General features: G+C 37.0%; 1 protein-coding gene across 1 annotated transcript; it reads left to right on the plus strand.

Moving 5' to 3' along the window:
* Positions 1 to 202: 202 nt before the first annotated feature.
* LOC136801325 (uncharacterized) lies at positions 203 to 3,465 on the plus strand. Its single transcript, XM_067057969.1, has 2 exons — positions 203 to 2,582; positions 2,702 to 3,465. Exons 1-2 carry the CDS (start codon positions 203 to 205, stop codon positions 3,463 to 3,465), a joined length of 3,144 nt encoding a protein of 1,047 aa, XP_066914070.1.
* The last annotated feature ends 9,667 nt before the right edge of the window (positions 3,466 to 13,132 follow it).

A 13,132-nucleotide genomic window follows, 5' to 3' on the forward strand; every position in this document is an offset into this window, starting at 1 on the left:
ATTACCACCCAATCAACCAACTGTATCAACAAGCCCTACATCAAGTGATAGTGAAACCAACCTTGAGAAGTCATCACTTCAAACTACTTTCAATTTGTACGAAAGCCTTTATGAGAGTGATCAGAGTGACACATCCTCAACTGACGCCAACCTTTCAAAACTCATTCAAACTTTATCACTCCAAGAACAAACTGAATCAACAATGGATCACGATATCAAGCAACTTTCCGTTGAACATAACGTCCTTTGCAGTGACATTGCTGACTTCGGTATGGATTACGATATTGAATTTATGTCATTTAATGAACTTGAAGATGTGCTTCAGAATCTAATGAAAATGCGTAATCGATTGAAGATAATCCACAGTGAACTTTCAAAGGTGATCACAGATGAGGATGTATATGAAAAAACATTCCTTAAAGTTTTTAATGATGCAATTACTAACACAAGAGAAATTATCCAGCGCATCCATAGTCGTCGCCAATCAGTACGCCCTATCGATAAACCAATACAAGATGCTCATCAAAACAAACTTGTCTCTGACTTCCTAATGAAGGAGGTTAAGGGAACCATCAAAACGCTCAAGGCAGTCTTCGACAAGAAACCAGCTGAATTTAATTATGACGAACTTATTCTAGCTGAACGCAACATTTCTGCTAATCAACAGAGTATGAACAATCTTTCGAAACAGATGGAGAAAATCCTTCTAAGTCAACATAACTTTCCAAATGATGAGATCAAAACTGTCACTACTTCATATGATGCACTAGTTGTTTCGAAATCCATGTATGTTACAAACCTTGAAGCAACACTCAAACATCAGGAGATTGCCAAAGAACAAAAATTTCAATCATCCAAACTGAACATTAAACTAAGCAAGTTTAAAGGGTATGACTCATCTTCAGACTTTTATTCATTTAAAACTGATTTCGACAAGTTGCATGCTAAATCAACACCAACTGCTCACCTTCCTGATTTGATTAAGAACAACTATCTTGAAGGCCCAGCCCTTACCCTTGTTAAAGGAGTTGATGACATTGATGAAATATGGCGTAGACTAAAGTCGTCATATGGTGATCCGAAACTTCTTCTATCAAAGAAACTTTCTACATTAAACAAGGCAACCCGCCTATGGCGTAATCGTGATCCTGAGAAGCAAATTGAAACAATCAGTAGCATGCTTAACTTTATGCGTGATGCAATGAACTTGTCTCGAAAACATCAAATTGAAAATTTTCTCTTTTATGGGAAAACACTTGAAGACATCTATCAGTTGATGGATGATGCACGTCAAACCAAATGGTTTTCCTTTCTTGAAGGAAAAACACTCAATCAGCCAGATGTATGGGAGGAGTTTATCAAATTCCTCGAAACAGAGCTCTCAATCCAACAACTCAAACTGTTACACTGTTCTCAACCAACAAGCGATACTGGTAAACAAACACCAGGGAATGGCAAACAAGGACCATCAGGAGGTGGTAGAAGTTCACACCATACAGACTACAAAAATCCGATCATCCAAACAAAGTGTTTCATCTGTGGTGCAACAGGACACATCCAGACAAATGGACCCAATAACTCAAAGTTATTACAATATTTCTCATGTCCAGAATTCGTCCAAATGAAGCCATCCCAACGATTCAACACCCTACGCCAAAAGGGTTACTGCACACAGTGTCTGTTTCCAGGCGCTCAACAATCAAAAGGAAAACACCAGGAGGGACGGTGTCAACGCGAGTTCACCTGTCCACACCCATCTCACGACAACTTCGACGTCAAGAAGCATGTTCTCGTCTGCCAAGACCATGCCTCAACGCCTGAATGCCACCAAGTCCTTCAGAACTTCAAAGAAAGATGCATCCTACGACAAACGAGACTTCAACAATTCTCCAAAGACATCAAACTGGTATTTCATATCGACACTCAGTCCTACAACTCAAGACGTAAGACTACACAACCATCAGATGTTGACAGTACTGACAATGACGACGACAATGATGCAATCTACATCCTACAAACAGTTATTGTTGATGGCCAGCTATTTACCATATTCTTCGATTCTGGCTGTAGTGACATGGTCATTTCGGAGAATGCTGTCAAACGTCTTGGTGAGAGAGCCAAGGTAGAGTATAGTGGTGACATCCCAATTGGAGGTGTTGGTAACGTTCAAACCTACAGTTCTGGATCCTACAAAGTCAACATCCCACTACACAACGGTTATGATGCACAATTAAAAGGACTTTGTCTTCCAAAGATCACGTCAACCTTCCCCACGTATGAGCTCAAACAAGTGGAGGAGGATATCATCTCAGCATTTCAGAAGACTGGAGGCAACCCAGATGACCTACCATCACTCCCATCATCCGTTGGTGGGGAAGTAGATATCATGCTAGGTATCAAGTATCATCGATATCATCCAAAGGAAGTGTTCCAACTGACAACCGGCTTGACAATATTCCAATCCTTGTTCAATAACAGCGATGGCAGCCGTGGCGTTGTAGGAGGCCCTCATCGTGCCTTCAACATCATCAACCAGCATCACATTGCAGTCAACCAAATGAATACATTCCTTGCAACTCATCGTAAACTATCAAGCCATCAACTGACTACTCTTCCAGAAGTTGATCCTAATTCACGTCAAAGTTGAAAAGGATCACCAACAAAACCTCATGCTGGAGTTTGACGACCAAACACCCAACAGCACTCGTCACCAGAAACAGCAAAGTCTTTGAAGAAGCTGAGAATGCCGGAAGTCAAATCACATATCGATGTGTTCACTGCAGAGACTGTAAAGAGTGCAAGATAAGCGAATCAATCGAATCCATCAGCCTGAAAGAAGAAGTGGAGCAACACTTAATCAATCAATCTGTTTCAGTTGAGTTAAAGAATCGTATCTCACACGCAAGCCTGCCACTACTCCACAACCCTGAGACAAAACTTGTCAACAACAAACACAAGGCACTGAAGGTATACTTCCAACAACTGAGGAAGTTGGACAAGGAACCATCAGACAAGAAGGATGTCATCACATCAGAAGCCAAGTTACAATCAATGGGCTACGTTGATTACGTGGAGAACTTAACACCACAACAACAACAGATGCTATCCAACACCAAAGTAGTCAACTTCATCCCCTGGAGAGCTGTGTGGAAGCCAAACTCTCTATCCACGCCCTGCAGAATCGTTTTTGATGCATCGCAACCCACTGATTCAGGATACAGTCTGAACGACATCCTTGCGAAGGGAACCAACAACATGAACCGACTAGTTGAAATTCTTATACGATGGTCGCTACATCATACAGCCTTCCACACTGACATTAGGAAGATGTATAATTCAGTTCGTCTTCGTGAACATCATTGGTGCCTACAACGATATATCTGGGAGGAACAACTTGACAAAAACCAAAATCCCAAAAGAGAAAGTCATAAAGACATTGATCTATGGTGTGAAGTCATCAGGTAATCAATCAGAGCGAGCCCTGAGGGAAACCGGACGACTGTCCTCTGAAGACTACCCAGAAGTTGCTAAAATCGTCATGAAGGATATCTATGTTGACGACTGTCTATCCGGTGAGAAGTCAATGGAGCTTGCCACTCAACGTGCTGATGAACTTGAGATCGTGGTCAATCGTGGAGGTTTCTCACTCAAAGGAATAACATTCTCCCACCAAAAACCAAAGCCAGACCTGACATCAGATGGTGAAAGCATTGGTGTCGCTGGAATGAAGTGGTATCCGGAAGAAGATGTTGTGTCATTAGATGTCAGCGAGCTAAAACTTTGCCAAGAAAGTCAGAGGCAAGAAACCTGTCAAAATCAATGATGTACCACTTAACCTCACTCGCAGACAATGTGTCTCAAAAGTAGCTGAACTCTATGACATATCTGGGAAAATCACACCACTGACAGCCGCAATGAAGCTTGATCTACATCACCTTGTTGATCTTGGCATTGGATGGGACGATCGTATCCCAGACAATCTTCGACAAATATGGGACTCACATTTCAAAATGATGGAAGAAATCTCCCAAATAAAATACAGACGTGCAATCGTACCAGAAGGATGCCATCAATTTAGAGATCAACTCAATCGATACAGCAGACGCTTCTAAAAACATCGCATGTGTTGCAATCTACGCTCGTTTCAAGAGAAAGTGTGGGAAGTTTTCATGCCAACTTGTTTTCGCACGCTCAAGACTCATCCCAGATGGAACTACTCAACCAAGAGGTGAACTCTTTGCAGCAACTCTCAACGCACACACTGGAGAAGTCGTTAGAAGAGCCTTTGGATCAAACCTCAAATCAAGCTTGAAACTGACAGACAGCCAAATTGCCTTGTTCTGGATCAATGGTGTTGAGAAGCAACTAAAGCCATGGGTCCGCAGTCGTGTTACTGAAGTCCACCGATTCACTGAACTAGCATCATGGAAGTTTTGTCTCGACCGAAAATATGATCGCAGACATTGGAACTAGGAGAGGTACAACCATTTCTGATGTATCATCAAATTCAACTTGGTTCAACGGGTTTGATTGGATGCATGATCCTGAGGATACCTTCCCCGTGAAATCTGTCGATCAAGTCAAACTCACAAATGAAGAACTCAAAGCTGCAAAGAAAGAACAGATTCTCCCAATTGTTGATCCAATCACTATACCTCCATCCATCCACTTTTCATCCATAAATCAACGGTTCGACTTCTCAGAGTACCTTGTGAACCCAATGAAGTATGGTTGGACAAAATCATTGGCAATCATGAGCGCGATATTTCAATTTGTATCAAACTTTGCATGTCGCAAGAAAAGATTGTCACGTATCGCTCTTCAACCATGTGAAAAATCAACTTTTCAATACTTCTTCACTAAAGCAACAGAGGAAGTACAATCGTTCTCATTGAAAAAGAAGTATGAACGAATCTCAACAATGAAGGATGGAATCTTACATTACACTGGCAGAATTCTACCTACAAACAATGTGACAGCAACTGGAAAGCTCACCAACATAATGCTTGACCTCACCGCATCATCATTCTTCGTCCCACTGGTCGACAGACACTCACCGATTGCCTACAGCATTGTCGATCATGTCCATTGGAACCATCCAGTTGCCAAACATGCTGGAGTTGAAACTGTTCTCTCCGTTATGTCCTTCAAATATCCTATATCATTGATGGTCGTGATCTTGTCAAGCTCGTCCGAAGACGCTGTGAAAGATGCAGATACATCGCAAAGAAAACAATCAATGTGGAAATGGGACCGATATCAGACCACAATTTGAACATCGCCCCTCCATTCTATTCAACACAAGTGGATTTGTGTGGACCATTTACTTCATACTCAAACTTCCACAAACGTACCACAATCAAAATATGGATGGTAATCTTTTGCTGCACAACAACATCCGCTACAAAGATCAAGATCATGGATGATTATAGTACGCCAGCATTCATCTTATCATTTACACGATTTGCCAGCGAAGTTGGATATCCCAAGTACCTACTACCTGACGAAGGAAGTCAACTAGTCAAGGGATGCGGAACGCTTAAACTTTCCTTTCGGGATATCCAAAACCGCCTGTTTTCAAGATGTTCTTGTCGATTTTCAAACCTGTCCTGTATCCGGTCATCACATGCATGGCAAGGTGGAGCGGAGCGGAAAATCCAGGAAATCAAGAAATCACTCAACATCAACTTTGACAAGTATCGTTTCTCCGTGCTTCAATGGGAAAACCGTCGCCAGCCAGCTGTCAAACACCATCAACGACGCACCACTGGCCCTCTATGGACATTCAGAGTTTGAAGTCTCCGACATCTTAACTCCAAACCGACTTCTGTTAGGTCGTAACAATAACAGGAGTCCATCATTTCCTGTCAATATCACCTCAAAACCCGACAAGTTTCTCAAACAAAATGAGGAGCTATTCAATGCCTGGTTTGAAGTATGGCTAACCGTTCATCTGCCAAAGCTTATGCATCAGCCAAAATGGTTTGATAACACATTTAATTTGAAAGTTGGTGATATTGTACTTTTCCTAAAGCAGGAAAGCCAGTTATGCAACACATATCAATATGGAAAGATCAAAAGCGTCGAAACAAGCAAGGATGATCGTATTCGAAGGTGCCAAGTCGAATATCGTAACCACACCGAAAATGTCAATCGTACCACCTTTCGTGCAGTACGTGGCTTGGTTATGATACACCCTGTGGATGAATTGCCTTTATTTCATGAATTGATTATAAGTGATATTGATAACTTGAGCAATTGAAATTTTGCATATGCCGGCCGGGCAGTGTAAACTAAAGAAATTCATGAAATGCAAAATTTCATTTATTATGTTTTGGTCTGGTTGAAATGCTTTTACCTTATTCTTATTCAAAATTTACAAAAAATATACATATTTGAGTTTTCTGTGTTTTTCAGTGTCTTTCTGTTTTTGCCACATGTGGACAGAGCTTTCCTAAGGGTCTAGACACATTTTGTAAGTTTTCTTGCATGTCCACTTTGTTCTGGTCTTTGTCCTTTGGTTTGTTCTGCATTTTACACACAATTCAATTTTAAAATAATTTATATAATTTATACACAAAAAATAATTTATTTATTCATAATTTATTACATATCAACTTAGTTTTTTATAATTTTTGTCCACTTTGCTTTTTGATACAAAACCAGCACTTTGTTTTTTGTCATCAGTTGTCAACTAGCTTTTGAGGAGTTAACATCTCTCAAACTCAATTTTCAAATCAATTCAAGATGGCTACATCATTCAAGTTAGTTAGCTCTTAAGCTAGGTTGATAGCACTTCTAATCAATCAAACTTTGTTCAACTTCAAGCTCAAGCTCTTTTGTGTTCAGGACCATCACAATATCAATTTCCTGGCATGCTGGTAAATAGAACTTATATATTTTTACATTTTCTTTCAACTTATACTTTCAATTTATACTTCAACTTACATTTTCAACTTACATTTTCAGCTTAGATTTTCACTTATACTTAAACTCAGGCATTCAATTTTCTTTCAACATGAGTTTTCTTTTGTATATACTATACATTATCGCTAGAACTTAGATTTTCCACAAGTAGGCGTGTCAATTTCACACTTTTGTTTTTGTTCAAGTTAGTTATTTTTCTTTTGTATTTCTATTTTAGTTTTGAATCATTCTTTGAAAGATTGCAAAGAGCTTGCCAAAATTGGTGAACACCCGTCTGTTACACCTTATACAATACGGCTAGTCATATACCTTGATATAAATTTTGTTAATAACAGAAGTTTCTTGTTGTTCATTTTTAAAATTTAACCTCCCTCATTTCAGTTGGTTGACGCATGACGCCGATTTAATTTATAAGCTCATGAATATAATTGAATATAGGTGATCTATAGCAGAATATAGGTAATCTAGCTAGTTCAACACAGAGATAATGAAATTTACCTCGAAGTGGACTGAGGTGACTGGGAACCAACAAAACCAAGTCTTAACACGGACACCTCAAGATTTAAACTAGTCATAGCTTTCACTAAATGCCCCCACAGAAAGGTCATGTCATGCACTTATAAAGCTTTTAATGCTTTAAAAATTAAAGCATAAAAAATAATCAGGAATAATTGATTGATTTAATTATTTATTGATTGATTGAAAAAAATCATACACGTCTTTTTTTTTTTAAGAAACTAGTTTTACCAAGCAGCCTCGATGTTTCTGAAGAAATCGGCCTTTTGAGCCTTAAATGTTTCTTACATGTTTCTAAACTTTTTGACATAATTAGTCTTGATTGGAAGGTTCTTATAAAAAATCGAATCAAAAAATGTTATTTTCTCATTCTCAGCCTCAGCATGTTTCTTAGATGTTTCTTAGTTTTTAGGCATTCTGAGCCTCATGTTTCTTAAAAGTGTGTTTCTTAAAAAAACAAGAATCGCAAAATTGCGACTAAATATTTCCTTAAAAATGAAGGTCATTATTGACATATATAAAAAAGCACACATAATAAAGTATACATATATTTGTCCAGAAAGAACTGGCATGTTGTTTGCTTTGATTTGGTGTTTAAAAATATGTACTTATCAGTCCTAAAAAAAATATAAATTTGAATATAATGAGGGCAATAAGTCTGGTTAAATGTTACCTTATTCACAAGATTTAAGGATTACTGAAAAAATACTACTGCAGATGAACTAAACTCAAAAACTAAAACTTTACAATAAATTTACATTACGACAAAGTAAAAATCTATCTTTAATAGCAACAAAGAAAAAATGTGGCTCAAAGTTTTAAAGCATTTAAATAGCTTGTAAACAGTAGACCTTTTTTTAAAGAGGCAGCCATATTGAATAATTATGTACTCCAGCATAACAATGATACAGCCATGCATATTTTAAAAATTCAGTAGGTATAGAGAATTCAAGATTTGAAAACAGACACTGCATTGGTTTACAAGACAAGACTAGAGAAAGATGTCATGAAAAAATAAAGTATTTATCAAAAAAAGGTTCTCTTTTTTTTGGTAATCAATACACCGTTTAACAGGTGTTGCTTGCACACTTGTATGAACAATTTTCTATTGTTTTGATTTTGGCAACCACAAGAAACTTCACTCTCCCCCGTAAAAAATGGTAGGTAAACATCCAGTTCTCATAAGAAAACCCAGCAGAGAAATGGTAGGTAAAGAACTCCTTTTAATCATAACTTCTTTTCCTCTTGATGAATTTTTGTGAAATTTTCAGGAGAGATACATAAAATTGTCATTAATATCATGTTCAAACATCTAAAACATTCTCTTTAAAGGAAGGAAAAAAAATGGCAATGTTTACATTTCTCTAACCTTCCAGCCACAGTACTAAAGTGAGCATTTTTACCTACCGCCTCTACGGTGGAGATGGCGAGACTGTTAAACGGTGTATTCCAACAAACAACAATCAATATACCGTAACAGGATCCCGCGGTGTAAACATTATCAACCAACAAAACCCACACCACCAAAATTGTAAAAATAAGTCAATATAATTTCTATCAACAATTTCTCGTAAAATTTTTTTTTCCAACATTCTGACTGTCTGGTACCAATCATGGCTGGAGTCATCATGTGTAAGAGTGACTGTGTATAACAACAAAAGTTTATTGAAAATCATCCCACGGTCATGGTGAAGCTAAAGATTTATCAACCAAACAAAACTGACGCCAAGTCAAATCTGTCGCTTAAAAAGTTCCATGAAAATTACAATCGAAACTTATCTCATAAAATGCTTTTTTCAACATTCTGGAGGTGTTCAAAGTTAGAGGTATCATATGTAGAGCCAATCAATACATGAAAAGTCATTTGCTATCCCATTTGCCATGAGATATACAAGTCAAGAAATCAAACAATAACCAAAAAATCATGTCTCTTCACTTTCATGTCACATCGTGTTTATATGGGGTAACCAGAAAGTCAATCCACAAGAACAGCCATCTTCCTTTATTATGGAGTGTTCCAAAACTATTGGTAGGTTGTTTGGAAGTAAAGAAACCCACACAGTTTGATTTATTTTAAAGATTTAACTTGGTGAAAACAAACTGCATCTTTCTAGCAAAAACTCATGTTTCAACCTGCTACATAACAATTGCCAGTCGGGTCTGCTACTAACATGTAATAGTTTTATTATAAGCGGGCTTGAGAATCCGTAAGGAACTTGTAACATATATTATATATATAGTTTATCAGTCGACTCGAATTACGATACATTACTTATACTTCACTGGGTGCATTTTTTCGCTGTGAAATTAAAAACGGGCGTCAGTCAGGGCGTACGGAAGGCGTTTTGACACGGGAAATTATGGAGAAAGCCCGTTTTAATAAATATTTCCCTTTTGGAAAACGGGAAATATTTAAAAAGACGTGTATTCCATTAACAAAATACTTGAAGAATTCATGCAGCTTGACAATTAAATAAAATTCAAGGAAAAGCTGGAAAAGCTTCTCAAAAACATATTTCGAAAATCATGGTATCATTATCTTACTGACTTTCATATCTCCTTGTTTGTTTGTTTTTTCTTACAACAATATATGTCATGATCATTCACTAAATAGACCTTTTCCGATAATGCTGCAGACATCTTAGATTGTAGGCAAAATATATAGCGGTGAATAAATCAACAAGGTAACCAATCAGAAATAGCTTGTTTATTTTCATTGGCTGCTATATATTTCAACAATTCTCTATTGCTACTTTGCCTAATAAACAATAGAAAGATGATAGGATGATACTGCGTATAAAATTTTAAATTTTAACAAAAAGTTCTGCGCCATCTGAAATAGACCAATCCTAGTTAAGGCCCAGGCTCCACTTGCGTATGTTGTGATTGCAGTCAAAAGAAAAATAAAGGAATGTCATTGTGGTCCATTCAGACGTACAGTCGAAAAGTTGAAATGTGCCTATTTTTTTTCAAGTGCATAGTACTTTTTCATGACGCAATCTTTTCTCCAAGCTGAAAGCATCGATGCTGAAAGGATTGAAGCAATTAAGATATGATTGCAGCACAGACAATGAAGAGACGGGCCTTCAGGAAACTAGACTTTTTGAGTTTTTAGCTATATACTCTCACTTTATGGTGTTCCTGTATGACTGTCTGTGTGCCTAGTTCAACCACCGTTAAATACCTTAACTTGGAAAGCTAGAATTGGAGCTATTTCACCAAACTCCTGGAGCGTAAGTTATTTAGGCTATCACAACTGCATGAAAAAGTTGAATGTGCATATGCAAAGCTAAACGAATGTAAACAACTCAGGTGAGTTAAGGCAAGTTCCAAGCATATTTTGCGTGACGCGCACCGCTTCCCATTGTTCCTTAACTTTCGTATATAGCTCAAAAGAAGCGTATTAAGGAGAGGATTTCGGAAAGTGCTGGGCCGAAAATTTAAATCAAGCCAATCTCAAGATATCGGCCAAAAGCTGATTTTTACGTTAGGAAATACGTCGAAAAAACACGTCAAAAAGACAAGTTAAATGACGTCATATTTAAAAACAGCGATAACTTCGATTACATTACTACAATAAACACAAAATTTTGACTGGAGACGTTGATTGTTAATTCTGAAATATTGCATGAAAAAAATTTGAAAAATTTTGATTACGTCATCATTATTTGACGTATTTTAATTTTTACCGACAGTAAATGACGTCATCTAAAAATTTTGAAAATTTCTCAACAAATATTTTAGAATCGTTAATCTACGTCTCCGGTCAAAATTTGGTGTTAATTGTAGTAATGTAATCGAAGTTATCGCTGTTTTTGAATATGACGTCATTTAACTTGTCTTTTTGACGTGTTTTTTTGACGTATTTCCTAACGTAAAAAACAGTTTTTGGCCGATATCTTGAGATTGGCTTAATTTAAATTTTCGGCCCAGCACTTTCCGAAATCCTCTCCTTAATACGCTTCTTTTGAGCTATATACGAAAGTTAAGGAACAATGGGAAGCGGTGCGCGTCACGCAAAATATGTTTGGAACTTGCCTTAACTCACCTGAGAAACTTTTTTCAGGTTTTTAAAATAGATTTACCACACTGAACAAACAGTGAAAACACTCTAAGTGAGGTAAATCTATTTTGAAGACCAAAAAAAATTGATTGACATTCAACACATTCAACCACTTTTGGATTCAACTTTACTTATGTGTACATTCAACTTTCTTGTACTTTGTCGGTATCTTGTTTTACCAAGTTAAGAAGGACTTTCTCGAGTTACGACCATATGATGGTCTTTAAAGCTCAAGAAGCTCTATAAACAATAAAGCTAGTTATTGCCACCGCAGGAAGCCTAAAGCTTCCGAGGATGGCATTCATAGCTTCACGCATAAGGAAGTTGGGCAAACATCTCATAATTTTGCGCGCGTTTTTCAGTATTTTAGTTCCGGTTAAATGGTGTACCGTAACATTCTTAGCTTGACTGCATTTCTATTGTTTTATCATCATTAAAAACACTTTTCCGGATTAGTTTTGATCTGATTACCCATTTTCAAAGCTCTATATGTCTTTTTTTATTACCTCAGGGAGTCGAATTAAGGGAAATTCCTTTTTTGTTGGGAAATTCCCTATTTAAACCACAAGTAGTTATTAACCGCTCTGAGCAAAGCAAATTAGAAAATTCGAGTCTTTCTAAAACTTGTCGCGTGACTATTACATTAAAAAGACAGATTAGTACAGTAGCGTTTACTATGATATAAACAAGCCCTTATATACCATTATTTTGGTAATAAAAGAAATGACAAAAAAAAACAGATAAATAACTTTATCTTATCTCTATAAGAAGATATCTATGACATAGACACAACTTGCTAATATTTGTAGACTAAATTTTGCTTCAGATGAGATGCCATTCTAACAGAAGTAACGGCTATCAGTAACATTTCTTTCAAAATTCAACAACTTATTTGATCGTTCTTCTGCGGTGGCACTTTAATGAAAATTATGGCTAGTTAATATAATAACAGACAAAGATAAATTACAGTTTGAACAAAAATATCAAATGTACATATGAAAACTTGAGCAAACTTCTTTAAAGATTCCAGAAAAAGAATTGAAATCATTGCTGAAATGAACTTCTGACTAAATTACAGTATTCAGTATTCAGTTTCAAAGACAGGAAACAAAATTTGACATATAAAACACTTTTTCATTTTTCCAGTCAAAATGAATCAGCTCATCATCATAACCAGTCTGCCATTTTGTTTGTTTTGATTTGCAGAAGTAATCACTATACTTTTTCTATAATTTGCATTTATAACACTCGCTTCAGCTTTTCAATGCTAAATCAAAACTAATAAACATGTAACATATAACATATAACGTAACAAGAAAATATGTATAACATCTACCGCTGTATAATTTTCCGCCATATTTTTGCGGAACACTTAATTGGCCGGAAAGCCGATTACGACAAACAAAAACAATTCGCAAAGAATCGAGATTCCAGTCCAGTATATTGCGTGAAGCTATGAATGCCTCCTCAGTCGCTGCGCTCCTTGCGGGGGCAACTACGGTGGCAATGCAATACGGTCATCTGTGTGCGGTGGCAAGATCTGCTAGAGGGTTTTTTCTCGAGATAAAACCTATTTTTAGAAAGGCTTACGCAATGAATTTTTCTCTTGGCCAATCAATTTTGCTG

Source organism: Clytia hemisphaerica, unplaced genomic scaffold, assembly GCF_902728285.1.
Source record: "Clytia hemisphaerica strain Z4C2 unplaced genomic scaffold, Clytia hemisphaerica genome assembly, whole genome shotgun sequence".
Classification (NCBI taxonomy): Eukaryota; Metazoa; Cnidaria; class Hydrozoa; order Leptothecata; family Clytiidae; genus Clytia; species Clytia hemisphaerica.